The sequence below is a fragment of the Salarias fasciatus genome, chromosome 7 (assembly GCF_902148845.1).
Source record: "Salarias fasciatus chromosome 7, fSalaFa1.1, whole genome shotgun sequence".
NCBI lineage: Eukaryota > Metazoa > Chordata > Actinopteri > Blenniiformes > Blenniidae > Salarias > Salarias fasciatus.
In genome coordinates this window covers 6,589,110-6,609,198 of record NC_043751.1, presented here as the reverse complement: position 1 = coordinate 6,609,198, position 20,089 = coordinate 6,589,110, and the positions used below count along the sequence as shown (strand labels likewise).

Below are 20,089 nucleotides of genomic sequence, written 5' to 3'. Positions count from 1 at the left end.
GCATGTTGGAGCACTTTGTGTGTGTGTGTGTGTGTGTGTGTGTGTGTGTGTGTGTGTGTGTGTGTGTGTGTGTGTGTGTGTGTGTGTGTGTGTGTGTGTGTGTGTGTGTGTGTGTGTGTGTGTGTGTGTGTGTGTGTGTGTGTTGTAGCGACGGCGGGGGTCGCTAGAGGGCCGCTGCCCTGCAGACTGTGTTGTGCCGCAAGGCACCCTGGGAAACGGGACTGAGTTTGGGGGCGGTTTCGGGCCTGTTATGTGTGTTTTTGGGGTTGTCTGCGTTTCCTTTTGTTATGGTTGTGTTTTGTTTATTGTTGTGTGCCGTTTGCCACCTGTTTTGTGTTCTTTTACTTTATTTCTGTGTGCACTGTGGGTCAGGGAGACCTTTGAGGAAGGGGCCTGGCCTGCACGCCTCCGGGGAGGGCGCTGATGTGCACAGGGTTAGTTGTTCTAACAATAAACGCTGATGCTTGTGAAACTATAGAGCAGATTCAGTCCTCCTTCGCTGACTCCGCCGCTTGTCGAGATCACCAAAAATATGTAGGTTTAAGCAAATATTTGCAAATGTATTGCCTAAGGTTAAATGATATGACGTGTTTTGTGTTCTCACATTTGGAATATAATGTTACGGCCGTCACCTGTCTTACTATCTGGATGATTTTTGGTAAAGTAGTTGATCATTTTTATGACTACTAAGTGACTGTTTTCTGTGCCTTTTTATGGTTAGAAGGCATGGTTAACTATTTATTACGATTTGGAGTCACTGAGATGTGTATTTTTGTATTCTGAATAACAATGATAATAATAATAATGCTTTGGTTTTATATGGCGCTTTATTGGACACTCAAAGACGCTTTACATTGCATTATTCATTCACACCATACTGGGTGGTGGTAAGCTACTGCTGTAGCCACAGCTGCCCTGGGGGAGACTGACGGAGGCGAGGCTGCCAATCTGCGCCATCGGCCCCTCTGACCACCACCAACTCTCACACAACTTTCATACTTAGGCAAGGTGGGTGAAGTGTCTTGCCCAAGGACACAACGACAGTTTTACGCCTGCGGGAGCGGGGATCGAACGGCCAACCTTCCGGTTATGAGACGACCCGCTCTACCATGTGAGCTACTGTCGAAATAAATGGTTCAGCTGTTGTTGTACATTTTGGAGGTGCCTTAAAAAAAGGCTACCGATTCATATCTCTCTTCTTCAAGCCGAGTGTTTCAGACTCCTTCTGTCCATCTTCAAGGCGTTTAGCTGGAACAGCAGTGGAATGTTTGACTACGTTTCATAGTCCTTCAGTGAGATGTTAAACACAGGAAGTCACACCATTGTCTGGAATGAAAGACGACTTGCCACACAGAGTCCAGCTGAGCAGCAGTGGACACCAACTGGCCTGATGAGAAGAGTTTTATTGGCATGAAGTAAATTCCATTCCCTCCTCCACTCAGCCTCATTATTAAAATCACTATGAGGCTCCTCCATCCTGTTCTTCCTCCACCACGGTCTCACCCTGATGCAGCTCCACCCGTCCCTCCACCTCACCATCAGACGTTGGACAGGACGACCCGGACAGCCGGCTGGACCGGGACGAACCTGTCCCCGACTCCACCACAGCGTTGGCCTGCTCCACCTGGTCCAGGAAGATCACCACGGCGCTGTTCATCCCCGCCACCGACTTCACATTATCGTAGCCCACCTTCTCCCCCACAGCCACGTCCTCCACGCCGCAGGGGGCGGGGCCACAACCCGGACACCGTGTCTGCGGCTGAGCTGTCTGAGGTTGGTCGTGGCTGCAGCCAGACCCCCAAACGGACGGCAAAACCCACCAAGAAACCCGAAAACAATATAAACTAATAAATGTGCTCTGTGATCAATAAACTCCAGTGAAAGTGAACATTAACAACTTAAACAAACAGAAAATACACGCAAAAAGCAACGCCTCACACACCACGCTCTCACACACTCCTACTACCAATCACTCCAAGCATGCACTGCGAGAGAGAGAGAGACAGACAGAGAGAGAGAGAGGAGTTTGATGATATGGAGGAAGAACAGGGAGTTCAGGAAAAATAAGCAGGTTTTTAACCAAAGAGGAAGGTTTTGATGTGATTGATTCCCTGAGAGGGATTCCCTCTGCAATCTCAAAATTTAAATAATCTAGAAATTATATTGATTTAAAAAATTGAAACCAAAATAAAGCAAAACAATGAATGTTTTTAAAAGGGGGAATTCATTTAATCAAAATAAATTCCTGATTATATTAACATTTGGTCACAAGAAAGACAAACTGTCTTGGCAGAGTTTTTCCATTGTTCATCTGAGAAAAGGTTTAAACGTAGCATTGTATCAGACGAATCAAATAAGATGGCTGCTGCTGACAACACAGTAAAACATCCATTGGTTAAAAGAAATAATACTCTGAGCAGTTTATCTAGAAACATACAATGTACTCCTAAGTAGTTTTCTGGCACCAGTACTTTTACGTGCAATTGAGCATTAATCAGTGGAGCAGTATTTGTACTTCAACACTAAATTTTCAGAACTCTTTCCAGCTCTGGAAATTTGTCAAAATAAATTTCTATTTTTTCATCTTCAGTAGTTGAGCAGTGGCCAGATTCACCTGTCAACCATATCCTGGATAATGCTGCAATGCATGTGATTCAGGCCTGTGCGAGAAAACTGATTTGCCCAAGACTGCCAGCTGTACAGGGTCAGAGGTCACTGCTTGAGCCATTGACAGTTTTGAGGAAAACCCTTAGGATGATTACTCAGGGTTAAAGAAATCAGACAACCTGTCTAATTTTTTGAAAAATGTTAAACTGCATGGTGTCTGTTTGAAAATGACTTGAAAGAGCAATTTTTCTTCTTTTTTATTTATTTATTTATTTTTTTTGACAAATGGGGCTGAGACTGCAGCGTCATTTCCAAACTGAGATCTGATTGGCTGCTGCCGATGTAGGCGGGTAAAGCTAAGGCTAACAGTCGGAAATCAACATGAATGAAGCTCGTCAAAGTTTATCTGAAAAAAGAACCGCCGTGCGCCTTTCTTTAAAGTGAGTCCGCAGCTTTGGTGAGTGAAAACATATTTAGATACACACTAATAGACCGCATATAAGAACTTTTTGAATTTGTATAAATCTATGCACATGCTACCCAGCGGAGCATGCGCAGAACAGCTGGGTGTCTCCATGGCAACAGACTGTTGGCGTCATCAGAAGTTTAAATTTCCCTGAGGTTCTCTGAGACCAGGGGAGAACAGGGTCATTCTGTCCGTCTAGCGAGTCCAGCGAGTCGAGCAGCGTAGGTTTGGTGTGTTTCTGTGTCTTTTGAAGACTTTTCTCCAACTATTATGAGCCACTCATTTCTCCTGAACATGAGTTCAACCCAGCCTGGTCAGGCCTACAGGCCACTGGTAAGACAAGAGCATTCAGTTCTTACAAACACAATTATTACATGTGAATAATTACTTGCAAATAAACTCAGAACTGCTTTATCTTTGAAGAAACTCGACCAGCACTCTTTTTCTGAGTGTCACATTTCTTCCAGACTACAGAATGCATATTTATCTCTCTGTTTTCCCGCTGCAGAAACGGTTGGATGAGGACATCCACCTTGGCCCACAGCGTCTAGGGTTTTGGACACAGGGATGCCGTGGATGGGCTCCAGCCGGCAACTCTGGTAAGATCTCCTCCATTTCTCTCTTTTGTTGAATCGGAACACATGCTTTAACACTAGGTTTACCAAGCAGGGGGCGGTTTGGCCTAACCCCTCCCAGAACCCAGAGAAGGGCCACAGTGGTCCAGTGCTTTTGAATACACAAGTCGTTGTCCTCCAGCCAGCCACCTTTCATTTGTAAATGCAGCCGCTACGCCAGGGGTGGGGAACCCTGGTCCTGGAGGGCCACAAACCTGCATGTTTTCCATGTCTCCCTGCTTCAACACAGCTGATTGCAATGAGGCTCGTTATCTGGCTTTCTGCTGGACTTGGCCATGAATCTTGATTCGATTCAGGTGTGTTGAAGCAGGGAGACATGGAAAACATGCAGGTTTGCGGCCCTCCAGGACCAGGGTTCCCCACCCCTGCGCTACGCAATGCATCATGCAGGAATGTGGCCCAAACAGAGGGAGAAGTGGAGCACACACGCCAATGTTCAGCTGATGCTTCTAAAACTCTCTTCATGTGATAGTTTGTATCAGTTTGACACAAATTACCATTTTCAGAAGAGAAAACTTTGTTGTGGATGTAAGGTATCAGTTTGCACGAGAATTGGGGAGTTTGCACATTTTATTAGTGTGTGTATTTCATAGTTACAAAAATAAGAGATATTTCTTCCAGTGTATTTATGGGTCCTGTGTATGAAAACAATATTTGTTATAACATAGTATGTACAGTGCCTTGAAAAAGTATTCACCCCCTTTGAGTTCTTTGCCCTTTTTCTTAAATTTCATACTTTAAACATAAAGTTATAAAATTGGCATATTTTGTGAGGAACCAACATCAAATGGGACACAATTGTGCAGTGAAATGAAATTTATACAATATTATCAACTTTTTGTTAGGAATAAAAACCTGAAAAGTGGGATGTGCAATATTATTCACCCTCTTTTCTCATAGTGGCTTCAAAAGTTGTCTGATTGTTTCCTCAATGATCAAATGTTGAGCTAATGACTAAACAGAGTCTATCTGAGTGCAATCCAATCTGCCAAATTTATATATTTATATTTGCAGTATGAAATTTAACAAAAGGTCAAAAAGTTCAAGGGGGATGAATACTTCTGCAAGGTGCTGTATGTGCTTATAGAAAATATAACACTGAATCAACATCTAATGTAAAACTGAAGTAAGAGGTCGATGCCATTTATGTTTTTCATTTCTTCCTGTGACATATTGATGATGCACAGAATTCAGTCTGCTTGGCTGATCAGGGCAGCTCCCGACGAATCTTATTCATTGCAGGGTTTCCCCCAGAAAACTTGCTAAGCCCGGTGGTTGGACTGACAGAGAAGCCCACCGTGTTTATGTGAAAAAAAAGTTAGGTTGACAGAAATTTGGAAATTCTGACTATTTTGTGTTATTGTAAGTATTTATGAACATTACTGAAATGCAGAATCTTCCAAAAAGGCATAATCTTAAATAAAGTTTTAACAAACACAAAAAATACAATTAAAATAAATATCAATTGTTTTCAATTAAGTTAAATCCTAATTCATCTTAAAACAAGGCATTGCTGTTCACATATAAAGGTAAAATAAATTAACAAAAATAAAAAAGTGCAAACATGATCAAGGTGTAAAAACAGGGCACTCGGGCTGAAGAGGTATCTGCTGGACTGTCTGACCTCGTCTACTTTCTGAATGAAAAACTAAAGAAAAGCTATTAGATTGCTTACAGTTAATAATATTCTTATGTTCTTTGAGTATTTTTGTTGTTTATATGGAGTTCACAGCAGTGCAGCAGTCCAGCAGTACCTCCTTCAGTCCAGCAGAGGGCGCAGTGTTACTGTTAGATGTATAGTGCCGTGTGAAGCAGTAGAAGAAGAATGTGCATGAAGGGAATCCCCAGACTGATGAAGCATGTTGTTCGTGGCTGCTTTATTAAACAGAAGCACCGCAGTTCCACCTTTTGGACAGTGAATCATTTTGAGGATAGAACACGAACCATTTTGGATTAAATCCGCTAGTTTGATGTTTACCATCGCGATTCACAGAAGGCTGCTCTGACGACGTGCTAACATCCATGCTAACTCGCACCGACTCTGCCTCATCAACGAGCTGCGGCTCTCTGATGAAAACATGCCTCACCTCGGACCCCCTGTGTGTTCACATATCGACCAGAAGGTGTCGCCATTGCAACCGTATCTCCAGATGCCATTAAACGCTCTGGAGACCGTCTTTGGTATCGCTGTTTTGGCTCATAAAAAAAACATATTTACAATTTAAAAAAAAAAAAAAAGCACCAACGCTTAGCCTGGCGGGGGAGCAAGTAAAGCCTGGAGGCCCGCCAGGCTTATAAAGCACTGATTTGACATATTAATATTATGCTTATTCACTGTTTTTATTTTTACCAATCAATGTAACATCTTGAAGCCCTCTGAGGCAACTGTTGTTGTGATACTGGGCTATGCAAAAATAAATTGATTGATTGATTGATTGATTGATTGAGGGAAACCCTGCATTGTGCCAAGGATGGTTGTCTTCTGTCGGAGGAGTTGTTTGGCGAGTGCCAGAGACGTGAAGAAATTATCTGTTGTTACCGTTCTGCCTTTGTCCAGAAACGGCTCCATCAGCTTTATCACCACATTTTCTCCCACTCTCACCCCCTTAGCATGGCTGGGGTCTTTCCCAACATAGGGGTTCATGCTGCACACATATTTAGTCTTCAGGTCACATGCCACCCAGAACTTTATCCCAACCTTGTCTGGTTTTGTTGCAATGTATTGCAAGAAACAGCAGCGAGACTTTGTTGGGAATAGTTGTTTGTCTGTGGTGATGTGCCTGCCTGGATTGTAGGACCAAATGCAGTTTGCAACAAAGAAACTCCAAACAATGGAGATTGTGGGAAACCTGTCAGTCTCAATTGGGTCCCAGTCAAACCCTGGGAGTTACATCACAATTTGTGATGGGTAAAAAAGTTCATTGTGTTTGGAAAGAATCTTCTCTGCCAAACTCAGGAGGAAATCTCAAAGTAGTTCCTGGCTCTTTTCATGCCTCCCCCTCCCCCTCAGAGGTATGCATGAACCAACTAGCTGGAAGGTATCGGCTGCATTTACAAATGAAAGGTGGCTGGCTGTAGGACAATGACTTGTGTATTCAAAAGCACTGGACCATCTTGGCCCATCTGGGTTTCCGAGGGAGGCCAGAAAATCCTGGTATTCCTAGTGTTAATTAGGGCTGTCAGGTTTAATCACATTAATTGAAATTAGGCCTGGGCGATTATATGATCGTGATTGGTGATCGCGATTAATTTCCAGTCGATCACGGTGATCAGCTGTGAGCACATTTACTCGATCAGACATGGCAGAAATGTGCGTGACACAGTCGACTTTTTCCTGCTCAACTTCCGCCTGCAAGTTGTCTGAGAAGTAAACAGAGATGGAGCTGAACGTGGAGCAGCGAAGCAGATGAAGTCAGCCATGTATTGGCGTTATCCTCTGAAGATGAGGCTGCTGCTGACAGGACAGGCTGCTCCACCCGCACCGCTGCAAGCTCACCGCTGCTAGCTCACCGCTGCTAGCACACCGATCCGCAAAGAATCTGGTCTTTTGAGTCCAGGAACTACTTGTGATACAGTTTAACTAACGATCGTTCAGTTCTTCTCTTTTACTGAAAATGACGGTGCATCGCATCATTGAACATATCACCACTTCTTGCCGCAAACGCTCTGTTTCTAACAACATGCAGAGAGAGCCTGCAGCGGCTGCAGCGCCGGTCTTCTTCTGTGGTGTCTGTGTAAAATAAGGTTGAACATGCAAACAGCACACCTAGTGGCATGAAGTGCAATTGCAGTCATGGCGTCGCCTGTGGCTGTGGTCTGAATGAGGATCTCCCTGGGGCTATTCCAGATGTTTCAGAAACCAGAATATTTATCTTAACACGAATATTGACTGCACGTAAACGTAGCCAGTGCTGTCTTTTCAGGCCACTGCACCATACGAGCAACATTGTAAGAGGAGAAAAATGATTAATTTTGTCTATATTTTTATTTTATTGTAGTTTTGCACCGTTACATTTTAAATCTAATCTGTCCAATCTAGATTATTTAAATTTTGTACATTTGATGCAAGCATTAATGATGGCAGCAGCATATTTAGTACCATAACTTGAAAATAATGTTTACATTCTAAAGCACCTTCATTATCCCCAGGCGGTTTCTTTAGTTTTTTAATCTTTTATAGCAACAAAAATCCTCAGGGCTGTAAACTGTCACACTTTAACTAACGATCGTTCAGTTCTTCTCTTTTACTGAAAAAACGGTGCATCGCAGGATTTTATTGTCTTGGTGCTAGATTTTTTTCCCATTTACTGCACTGTTAAGTCAGATTGTGCTTATATTTTTCTATGTTTATATTATTTAATTTGCATTGCTACTTGCTTGGTTTGTTAATAAAATGTTAAACTATTACGTAGTTCTAGTTTTCAGTGCAGATGCTTTAAAACTGGTTTAAAAACAATATAGCATATCGTGATTTTAATCGAGATTCAATGGTATGAAAAAAAAAATCGTGATCATTTTTTTTGCCATATCGCCCAGCCCTAATTGAAATTAATTAATTTCTGTCTTTTTTTTGTGATGTGCTGCTGCATGTGAATGGTGATAATGAGGCTTTTCCTTGATTGATCTCTTGCAGAATCAAGAGTTTCCCAGGCCGCCGGCCCCAAACCAGACCCCGTGGATGAAACCATCCAGCTGCGCCCACAGGGTCTAGGGTTATGGGCTCAGGGATGCCGTGGATGGACTGTGGCTGGCGACTCTGGTAAGTTCTCCTCCTGAGCTAAAGAAACTCATCAAGGAAGAAAAATCTTTTCTTTTTCTCTCAAATTGTATGTAAAATTGACTTCTTCCTTGATTTCTCTCTTTTGATGAAGCAGAACACGTGCAGAGACCAAGAGAGGCCAGAGCGAAAGCGGCGATGGCACGAAACAGAGTGGAGCCAGGTGAGCTGACGGTGTTCGATACCAAACCTGCACGACGCAAACACACATTTCAATTTGATTGTTTCCTCAAAATCAGAGAAGATCAGAGCAGCTTGATTTGCTGATTGTTATTTTAAACAGTGTGTAAAAACCCCTCAAACTCACTACTGTGACTCTACATCTTTTGTTGACAGGGAAAGTGGTTCAGCCGGTGGAGCTTGTGGATCCGCTGGAGGCTGTCAGACCAGTGGAACCAGTGAAGCCATTGGTACCAGCGCCACAGGTGGAGCTGGTGGAGCCTGCAGCACCAGTGGTGCCACTGGAGCCGGTAGAGCCTGTTCAACTGGTGGAGCCCATTGAAGGACGTCGTGGAGGGACTCCAGCTGGCGACTCTGGTAAGGTCTCCTCGATTTCTCTCTTTTGTTGAATCAGGACACATGCTTTAATTAGGGGTTTCAGTTTTAATCGCATTAATTGAAATTAATTAATTTCTGCCTTTTTTTGTGATGTGCTGCTGCATCTGAGTGGTGATAATGAGGCTTTTCCTTGATTGATCTCTTGCAGAATCAAGAGTTTCTCAGGCCGCTGAACCCAAACCAGACCCAGGGGATGAAAACATTCAGCTGCGCCCACAGGGTCTAGGATTATGGGCTCAGGGATGCCGTGGATGGACTTTGGCTGGCGACTCTGGTAAGTTCTCCTCCTGAGCTAAGGAAACTCATCAAGGAAGAAAAATCTTTTCTTTTTCTCTCAAATTGTATGTGAAATTGACTTCTTCCTTGATTTCTCTCTTTTGTTGAAGCAGAACACGTGCAGAGACCAAGAGAGGCCAGAGCGAAAGCGGCGATGGCACGAAACAGAGTGGAGCCAGGTGAGCTGACGGTGTTCGATACCAAACCTGCACGACGCAAACACACGTTTCAATTTGATTGTTTCCTCAAAATCAGAGCAGATCAGAGCAGCTTCATTTGCTGATTGTTATTTTAAACAGTGTATAAAAATTCCTCAAACTCACTAGTTTGACTCTACATTTTCTGTTGACAGGGAAAGTGGTTCAGCCGGTGGAGCCGGTGGAGACAGTAGAGCCGGTAGAGACAGAAGAGCCGGTGGAGACAGTACAGCCGGTGGAGAAATTTGAGCCGGTGGAGACAGAAGAGCCGTTGGAGACAGTAGAGCCGGTGGAGACACTTGAGCCGGTGGAGACAGAAGAGCCGGTTGACACAGAAGAGCCGGTGCAGACAGAAGAGCCGGTGGAGACAGAAGAGCCGGTGGACACAGTAGAGCCGGTGGAGACAGAAGAGCCGGTGGACAAAGAAGAGCCGGTGGAGACACTTGAGCCGGTGGAGACAGAAGAGCCGGTGGCCACAGAAGAGCCGGTAGAGACAGAAGAGCCGGTGGAGACAGTACAGCCGGTGGAGACAGTAGAGCCGGTGGAGACAGTTGAGCCGGTGGAGACAGTACAGCCGGTGGAGACAGTAGAGCCGGTGGACACAGAAGAGCCGGTGGACACAGTAGAGCCGGTGGAGACAGAAGAGCCGGTGGACACAGAAGAGCCGTTGGACACAGTAGAGCCGGTGGAGACAGAAGAGCCGGTGGACACAAAAGAGCCGGTGGACACAGAAGAGCCGGTGGACACAGTAGAGCCGGTGGAGACAGAAGAGCCGGTGGACACAGAAGAGCCGGTGGAGCTGGTAGAGACAGTAGATCCGGTGGACACAGAAGAGCCGGTAGAGACAGAAGAGCCGGTGGACACAGAAGAGCCGGTGGACACAGTAGAGCCGGTGGACACAGTAGAGCCGGTGGAGACAGAAGAGCCGGTGGACACAAAAGAGCCGGTGGACACAGAAGAGCCGGTGGACACAGTAGAGCCGGTGGAGACAGAAGAGCCGGTGGAGACAGTAAATCCGGTGGACACAGAAGAGCCGGTGGAGCTGGTAGAGACAGTAGATCCGGTGGACACAGAAGAGCCGGTAGAGACAGAAGAGCCGGTGGACACAGTAGAGCCGGTGGAGACTGAAGAGCCGGTGGACACAGAAGAGCCGGTGGAGCTGGTAGAGACAGTAGATCCGGTGGACACAGAAGAGCCGGTAGAGACAGAAGAGCCGGTGGACACAAAAGAGCCGGTGGACACAGAAGAGCCGGTGGCCACAGTAGAGCCGGTGGAGACAGAAGAGCCGGTGGAGACAGTAAATCCGGTGGACACAGAAGAGCCGGTGGAGCTGGTAGAGACAGTAGATCCGGTGGACACAGTAGAGCCGGTGGAGACTGAAGAGCCGGTGGACACAGAAGAGCCGGTGGACACAGTAGAGCCGGTGGAGACAGAAGAGCCGGTGGACACAAAAGAGCCGGTGGACACAGAAGAGCCGGTGGACACAGTAGAGCCGGTGGAGACAGAAGAGCCGGTGGAGACAGTAAATCCGGTGGACACAGAAGAGCCGGTGGAGCTGGTAGAGACAGTAGATCCGGTGGACACAGAAGAGCCGGTAGAGACAGAAGAGCCGGTGGACACAGTAGAGCCGGTGGAGACTGGAGAGCCGGTGGACACAGAAGAGCCGGTGGACACAGTAGAGCCGGTGGAGACAGAAGAGCCGGTGGACACAAACGAGCCGGTGGACACAGTAGAGCCGGTGGAGACAGAAGAGCCGGTGGAGACAGTAAATCCGGTGGACACAGAAGAGCCGGTGGAGCTGGTAGAGACAGTAGATCCGGTGGACACAGAAGAGCCGGTAGAGACAGAAGAGCCGGTGGACACAGAAGAGCCGGTGGAGACAGTAGAGCCGGTAGAGACAGTAGAGCCGGTGGAGACAGAAGAGCCGGTAGAGACAGAAGAGCCGGTGGAGACAGTACAGCCGGTGGAGACAGTAGAGCCGGTGGAGACAGTTGAGCCGGTGGAGACAGTACAGCCGGTGGAGACAGTAGAGCCGGTGGACACAGAAGAGCCGGTGGACACAGTAGAGCCGGTGGAGACAGAAGAGCCGGTGGAGACAGAAGAGCCGGTGGACACAGAAGAGCCGGTGGACACAAAAGAGCCGGTGGACACAGAAGAGCCGGTGGACACAGTAGAGCCGGTGGACACAGAAGACCCGGTGGAGACAGTACAGCCGGTAGAGACAGAAGAGCCGGTGGAGACAGTAGATCCGGTGGACACAGAAGAGCCGGTAGAGACAGAAGAGCCGGTGGACACAGAAGAGCCGGTAGAGACAGAAAAGCCGGTAGAGACAGAAAAGCCGGTGGAGACAGTAGAGCCGGTGGACACAGAAGAGCCGGTGCAGACAGTAGAGCCGGTGGAGACAGTAGAGCCAGTGGAGTCAGTTAAAAAGTCGAGCCGGTGGAGCTGGTGGAGGAAGCTGTTCATCTGTTGCAGCGGGAAGAGCCGGAAGAGCTGGAAAAAGTAATTTCTGTCCAGTTCGCTCAGTAGGACAGAAATTATGAAATCGAAAGGAAACTGGGGACGGAGAAAAAGAAGACAGAGGGAAAGAAGAAAAAATTCACAACAAATTTAGGATATAAAAGAAAAAAAGAGGGCTGCATTCCAGGCACAATTTGGTTAAACCAAAAGAAAAAAAGAGCTAATTTCTAGGCACAATTCAATTAACCCCCCCCCCCCCCAAAAAAAAAGGTGTGTGTGTGTGTGTGTGTGTGTGTGTGTGTGTGTGTGTTCGTGTGCATTGATTAAATGTGCAAATAAAGAATAAAAAAAAGAACATTATAAACTGACCAAGACTGCAGGATATTTTGTCCAGAGTTGTTGCTCATATTCTACGTATACAGTAGAGTTGTACAGTCTGACAGACAAACCAAAGGCTTCCTGCACCCATTCATGAATTACAGTGAGAATGTGTGTGTAGCTACAGTCCATCAGAGCAAATATCAGATGTGTAGCTGCTGATAGAAATGCAACAAAGAAAAGGTGTTTTCATATCAGAAATAACAACAGAATTATTACTAAATGAAGTTTAATGCATATTGTTATGAGTTATGCATTTTTTAGCTTCGTTTAACCAGGTAAGTTAATTGAGAACTGCTTCTCATTTCCAATAAAGACCCGAAGGCCCAAAGTGCCAGGTACTTTCATGGTCATGTTTCTTGTTTTAGTTTGTCTACATTCGTGACAGTTTGAGGAAAATATGAGTGATCAGTCACTGCAAATCATGACTATGTTGTGCTGCAAATAGGCTGTTTAAGTTGCTCATGTGTGACTCTTGTCCCTTGTGTCCTTTTTGAAACTGGAAACACAAGAGCAGGATCCCCAGTGTTCTGGCCTCAGCTGGCTTTCCGGTCCAGGTTCAAGAATCAAGAACAACTTATGTACTTAAAGCTCGGGTTGGCGATTTGAATGAGATACATTTTTTTAAATACTGGTTAAAATGATCTTTATGACCCGATAGGAAGCAATTCATGGCGTGTTCTTAAAGTAGTTTTAATCCCTTCGCTGCTCGACCTGCCCCCTGCGCGTACATGTCAATGGCGTGCACTGACCCTGGTTCAGTGCGTGCGTAGAAGGACGGAGTGTCGTTGCAGAATGGCGGAGAAGAATGTTTGGGGCTTTACTTACCGGTGAGTGCGCCATAACTTGGCGTAGTCCAAATAAAGAAAAACGGAGAAACGAAGTGCTGAAGACAGGTTACGCCAGGAACGCACTGGACGCGGAAGCGCTGCGCGCACCGCGTGCGGAACGTCTCCGCGTCTCCGCTCCCAACGGAGCTCCTCCAATGGGGTGGGAGCTAGGCAGAGCCTTGGGGAGATGCTACATTCGTGCTACATGCTAGTTTTCCAAGATCGCCAACCCCAGCTTTAACCAACATTTGAAATATGCAAAAATATCTGTGAAAATGAACCTGTGTGTGACCTGTGCTAGTTTTTGCACCCATGCGCCTTCCTATTTCCTGGGGCGAAACTCCCCAGGTGGCATTGTCTGCACATGTAAACTAAAAATCCCCTGCCCTGCCACAACTGTAACTTATGTTCTCAACACAGCTGATTGTGATGAGTGGTTTCTGATCAGGTTTCCGCTCATCTCGGTGACGGAAACTTCATGGGACTCAGGTGTGTTGAAGCAGGGAGATGTCGGGACCGTAATGCCTCCTCATACACAGCCACAGGTTTCACGACGTTCACTGAACAGGAGCAGAGACGGTTTCCGTACTTTTATTTGTATAATAAATAAACTTGTAATACCTCAGGATCACATTTCACAACCACACACAGGGTATGATAGAGCGACTTTTGGATATTTGGAAGCGGATGACACGAGGCCCGGCGTGAGCTGTGACACGGTGGATCTTTAACCCGGCGGTTTCTCTTTTACATCGACGGCAGAACACCTCCGGCATGAAACATCGGAGCCGAGAAGTCAGGTGGTGGAAGAAAAATTGGCCAGCAGTCATCCTACTAGAGTGTGTCACTTACATTTTTCAACAGAAGATAAAAAGTTAAGAAACATGCAGCTGCCGGACGCAGCAGGGTCCAAAAAATGAGCTTTCGCCTGTAATCAAGGGAAGTGAAGGACTGTCAGTCACACTTTACTTCAAATTTTAGAAGTCAGCACAGTTTCAAAACAAAATTTGATGAAATTCTGACCAGAAATTTGGAAGAAGCTGCCATTCATAAGGCGAGATAGAATCTCAGAGATCAGCTAATTTTCCTATGAGGAAGTTCCCTAGGAAATGTTCATTTAAGTTTTTCTCATGTTATGTGGGTGAAATGATAGAAAACTACCATAAGGGGATGATCTGTGCAATTCCTTGCTGTGAATTTATGTGTAATTATAATAAAATATTATACAGTAACAAAGCTGAAGTTTTTTTTTTCCCTCAGGCAACAAAAGTAAAAATTTGATCCGATAACTTCTCATTCTGATGACAATTCATGACAATTTCAAGTAAGGTGTGAGAAAAACAAAAAAAATAGCTATTTCATGTTTGTCAGTGTCATCACTCACACACACACACACACACACACACACACACACACACACACACACACACACACACACACACACACACACACACGCACACACACACACCACATCTTATATTTCATGTTGCAATACAACATTTATACACGCTCAGTTTTGACTGTGATGGACGTGTGGACGGTCTCCTCTGGGTTCAATCAGCCGTTCACTGCATCTGTTGTTTCAAAGTGGAGGATTCTGGGAGCCAGCAGAGTCGTGGAGACTCCCAACGAGACGTTCAGGACTGATCTCAGCTGGATGTGTTTTACAGTCACCTGCTTTCAGGGGAATATATCAACTCTTAACATTTTAAAATAGAGGGAAAAATAATATCTAACAAGCTAAAACTTAACAAAAAAAGGAGGGACTGATTTCTAAAAAGCGGAAGCGATTCATCACTTTAAATTTGAGTTTCAAACTTTAATTTTGACTGAATTAAACTGTGAGTGCAAAGCTTTCAGATTCTCCTCAGCAGATTTAGTTGCTCATTTGTTGCCTAACAGATCAATTTGAGATAAAGATATTTTATTACGTGGCTTTAGTATTTGTCCTTCGAATACCTCGTGTCGCTTTAGTTCTGGCTTTTGTTTTTTAGATGCAACGGTTTCAGATTGGGAGAGAGACATGCAAGCATAAAAGCGCAAACGCTGATTCTGTAGGTTGAATAAAAAAGCGTCCAACATGTCACAGCCCAGTGTCCACTTCTATTCATTCTCAGTGACTTAAGTCACCACCTTGTGGTGCAAACTGGTACTGTAAGGTTAAACAGGCTGCTTTTGCAACAACAGCACATCACAAAGCTTTTCTTGTCTCCTTCTGCCCACAATTTCAAGTTATGCTGATCTCAGTTAAATAGAATTATCACATGTCGTGCAAACATTCAAATTCCGGAGATGTTTTGCTGTTACCAGTGAGTTTAGGCATGAAGTTAGTACCAAAATAAAGAACAGAGATTATTTAGACGTGTTCATACTGTCAGTTTGTGATATTTTTGTTAAATTAGAATCAGTTTTTTTAGCATTAGTTCCTAAATGGAAAGATCATATGCTCATTTTGACAAATGAGCAACCAAATCCTCTGAAAACCCTGAAAGCTTCAGAGCAGGGTTGAAGTTTGGATGTCGGGGCTTCTGAACGAACTGCTGGTTTTGGTTTCCTAGTCTGACCCAGTAAATCCCGCGGGATGGAACAACGTCAGAGCTGCGCTCGTTCTCCTGCCCTCCGGCTCCGAACGCTCTGGAAACTTCCCGACGGACGAAGAGGAACGCGGGCGACGCTACACGGACGAGGCGAGGGGGGAGGGGCGGGGTCGGAGGCGGGGTCACTGCGTCAGAGCCAGCAGGATGTCCTTCACCAGCATGGTGCCGATCACCATCTTCTCGCAGTTGACCGTCAGCTGGGCCGATCCGTCCTCCCCCGTCGCCACGGTGACCAGCACCAAGCTGCCGCTGGTCACCGTCCTGCCGGCGAACCTGTAGACAGGATGAAGAGGAGGAGGAAGGGGAGGACTGAGGTCAAAGCAGCAGGTCAGAAGTCGCAGAGTAAAGGAGGAGAAACGGGTCAGATCGTCTGATGAACACGTAAAAACAGGGACCAGTCGCGACGATCGCACGCCTCACCTGCACTCCCGGTCCGAGCCGCACGGCACCCTGCTGAGGTTGGCGGCGGCCGTCACTCTCTGAACGATGGCGTGTTCGTTCCGGCACTTTGCATCGAGCGTGAGCTTCTCCGTGATCTCGTTCATCCCCATCAGCTGACCTGCGAGCAGAGAGAGCGAGCCGGGAGCGGAGACGTCACTGACGAGGAGATCGGACAAGCAGAGTACCGGAGACGAACTGCAGACCTCGGCTTCTGCTTCACTGACTCCACCAATAACAGTGAATGTGCTGATGCTTCCCACCGAACACACGAGTCAAGACACTACTTCTTTATCAGCTCTCAATGCTGCAAACATCTGGAATATTTGCTTAAAGTATTGTTCCACATTTTTTATGCACAAATACTAGTACTGACCTACCAAGTACCAATACCACTTCTTATTAAATATCAAAATGTCTAATTTTAATTTCTCCAATTCGTTCACATACATCATGTAATGCTCGTCGGGCTGAACAGGGAGCTACTCCCTGCAGTATCACACTCTCAGAAGAAAGAGAAAGTCTTAGAGTTATCAGTAGAAACGTCATCCTTTCAAGAGCAATGAGATTGTAGATCTTGTAATTTGACACCAGCTTCACCACCTTGCATGCTCCTCATGGGCTCCACATACTGTATTCAGAAAGAACTACTGTGTGCGGGGCAGTAAATCATTAAAAAAATTAAAAACTGGATTCAGAATGTGGGAAACATCAGAACAGTAAAATACTTCCTGCAGCGGACGGTTTCAGACAGAAACAAAAACAGTGAACTGTTGCTCTCACAGTCTGGTTCCTACTGAGCGTCGAGAGACAAACCCCCAAAATATCCGTTCCTTACTTTCTCTGAATTCTGACATTAATGTCAGAATTCTTGATGTTTTTATCGTTTCATTTTTTTTAAAATCTAAATTATAAATCTGATCTCACAATGCTGAGGGAACAAATTCAGAAATCCAAGAAACAATTTGGAATTCAGACTCTGATTTCAGAAATAAAACAGTCTGAAATCTGAGCTGTTTCGAAGAATTTTGACATTTTTCCAAAATTCCGAGATTCTAACTCAGATTTCTGAGAAAGAAACTAGAAATCTGAGAATACCTTCAGCAAGAAATCACTCAGAATTCTGACTTTCTGAGCGAAAAGCTGCAATTAAGATTAGGTTGTCTGATAATTCTGATTTTAATCTGAGAATTTAGGACAAAAAAAGTCAGAATTCTGAAAAAAAAAGTCAAAATTTAGAAGTAAATCTCAGATTATTGGTTTCAGGAGATTTTTCTTTTATCTTGTGTTTCTGAGAAATAAATCAGAATTAGGATTTTTTTTCCTAAGTCCACTGTAGAACCTCGTCGGGCTGTGAGAGCAGGCGGAGCGGTGCAGCTGTGAGCCGGAGTTTCCTCTTTAGGTGCTCAAGAAGTGAGTCGGGATCGGTGGCCGGGCAGCAGGATGGAAACGAGGAGGGGTGGGGGGCCAAAAGAAAGAGGTGGTGGTGGTGGGGCGGGGGGTGGAGGGACAGGTGGACGTACAGACGGAGCTATAGAGGAAAACTTACCCAGGTTCTGTAAAAGCTTCTCTATGTGGGGGACACGACAGTAAAGAGTCACCATGTTGGAAAAACCAACATCACATCAGAACACATGCTGCCCACCAGTTTGGAGGATTTAGAAATAAAAAAAAAACACCAAAATAAGTGTTGGAGGATTGGGAGCGCCTGTTTTAAAACCTACTGAGAAAATACTCATTTCACTGACACCCAGTGGAAACTGCTCACTTTTTCTGGGCCCCTCTGGACTGTGTGTTGAGAGAGCGAAGAGGAAGAAGAGAGCAGGTTCCACTGGGTGGAGCTGTTATTTTCTTTTTTTTCTGTATTGTGTACAAATCTTCTGAACTTTCACAAACACTTTTGAAAAAGAAGGAAGAAGCTCAGCAGACTTTCCGTTTCCACCGCCCCGCCCGTGCCGGCCTCACCTTGCTCCTTCTTAAACTCGTTCTCTGTGAGGAAGACGGAGCGCATCAGCTCGCCCACCGGAGGCTGGATCGACACGAAGAACTTCCTGGTGTGGGTGCTGCGACCAAACCGGAACGTTCCATCAGTCAGATGAAAGCTTTTCACTGCTTAACAGACTCTTAAATCGAAAATACATCAAGTCCAGAAGTGAGTCGTTCTCACCACAGCTGGAAGTTTGCTGCTTGCGTCGAGTCGCAGAAGTCGATGCCCATGACGGCCGTGGCGGTCTCCCCTGCAGGCAGCAGCTCTGTGGAAAGCCCGGCGAGTTCTCAGAGCCGTCCAGGTGTCAGGTTTCAGGACTCGGCGGCCGGCGTTCCTCATCACTCACCGATCTCGGGGAACTCCTTGACTCTCATCCCCGACTGCAGCTTGGCGTCCTCGATGTGCAGGTTCTTGGTGTCGGCGGTGGCGCTGTTGGTGAACTGCATCTGCACGGCCACCATGTTGGCGTCGGGGCTGAAGGGCTGGCGGCTGAAGCAGTACTCCACCGACAGCCCCTCCCCCGTGATCCGGTGCAGCAGCTCGTAGTTCTTCAGCGCGCTGGATCGGGCGATGGTCTGGGAGGGGAGAGAGACGGCCGTCAGTCCGAGCAGAGCCGAGGGCGAGAGGGGAGGCGGGGGGCGAGACGTACCGCCGGGGAAAGGACGGAGTCGGACAGGGACAAGCCCTCCAGGTCCGTCACCAGGCTGTTGGACAGGAAGCTGTTGACGGGCGTGACTTGAGGGGAGGGAGCCGGTTCGACTGAGGAGGGGCAGCAAGTCAGAGAAGAATCAGGAAGAAACGGTTCACTTCTCTGATCCCAAATCCAGCGAAATGTCCCAGAAGCTAAACTAGAAGGGACCGGAGACGAAGACACTCACAGTCGTCCAGGTCGAGCAGAGACATCTCCTTCTTCTCCTTCTTGTTCTCTTTCTTCACAGGTTTCGAAGGAGGTTTAGATTCAACTGGCTGGAAAGAGATCGACCAATCAGGATCATCACTTCATAAAAATCGGTTTTGAACATAATTTTTCTCGTTTGTAGTTTCAAGCTGCAGTGGTGCCACGGGGTTCCTTCTGTCAGGCTTCATCCGTACCTTCTTCTTCTTTTTCACCTCCACCTCCGACTCGGAGTCTTCGGACTCCGACTGGCTGCTTTCAGACTCGCTCTCCTCGTCGTCGTCCGACTCCGACTCCGACTCGCTCTTCCGCTGTTTGCTCTTTGGCGCGCGCTTTCGCTCGTCCTCCTCGCTGCTCTGCTCACTGAAACCCAAACACAGCGATCAGATGGAGTGAGACAGACGGAGGAGTGGAGAAGAGGAATTCAGCAGCGATGGGTCATGATCTGGATGTGAATAAATCTGGAAGACGTGATTTAATGTGCTCTCTTCAGAAAACTCCCCGGGCGTTGGTTCTGGTTTTGTTCTACCTTTCACTCTCCTGAACGGGCTTCTTCGTTTCTTTCTTCTTCTTCTTCTTCTTCTCCTCCTCGTCTTCCTCCTCTTCCTCGGAGTCGGAGCCTTCCTCGCTCTCCTCGCTCTCTGATCCCGAGCCGCTCTCCTCGCTACCGCTGCCGCTCTCCGAGCCGCTGGCCGAGTCCGACTCTGAGGGGAAGGAGGGGGTCAGAGGTCAAGGGGGTCAGGGAGGCAGGAGTCAAACATGAAGCGACTGCTTCGTCTGCCAAAAGCCGAGTTTTCATGACACCCCTGACGTAGTCCACACACTCCCACTTGGCTCTCCCAGAACCAGCTACCCCCCCTCGGCCCCCCGGCCCTTCCTGCCCCCCCACCACCACCACAGTTACCACTGTCAGCGGACTCCGTCGGCCCGGACTCGCCCTCCGAGTCCGAGTAGAACGGCTTCTCCACCTTCTTCTCCTTGCGTTTCT

At 46.6% G+C, this 20,089-nt stretch overlaps 1 protein-coding gene across 1 annotated transcript; it reads right to left on the bottom strand.

The window, feature by feature from the left end:
* Window positions 1-15,649: 15,649 nt before the first annotated feature.
* Window positions 15,650-18,774, bottom strand: LOC115391704 (AP-3 complex subunit beta-2-like). The gene is made up of 5 exons (XM_030096035.1): window positions 18,553-18,774; window positions 18,387-18,471; window positions 18,185-18,282; window positions 16,202-16,340; window positions 15,650-16,054 (listed from the first exon to the last, which is right to left on the bottom strand). Exons 1-5 carry the CDS (start codon window positions 18,665-18,667, stop codon window positions 15,904-15,906), a joined length of 588 nt encoding a protein of 195 aa, XP_029951895.1. The 5' UTR covers window positions 18,668-18,774; the 3' UTR covers window positions 15,650-15,903.
* Between the last annotated feature and the right edge of the window lie 1,315 nt (window positions 18,775-20,089).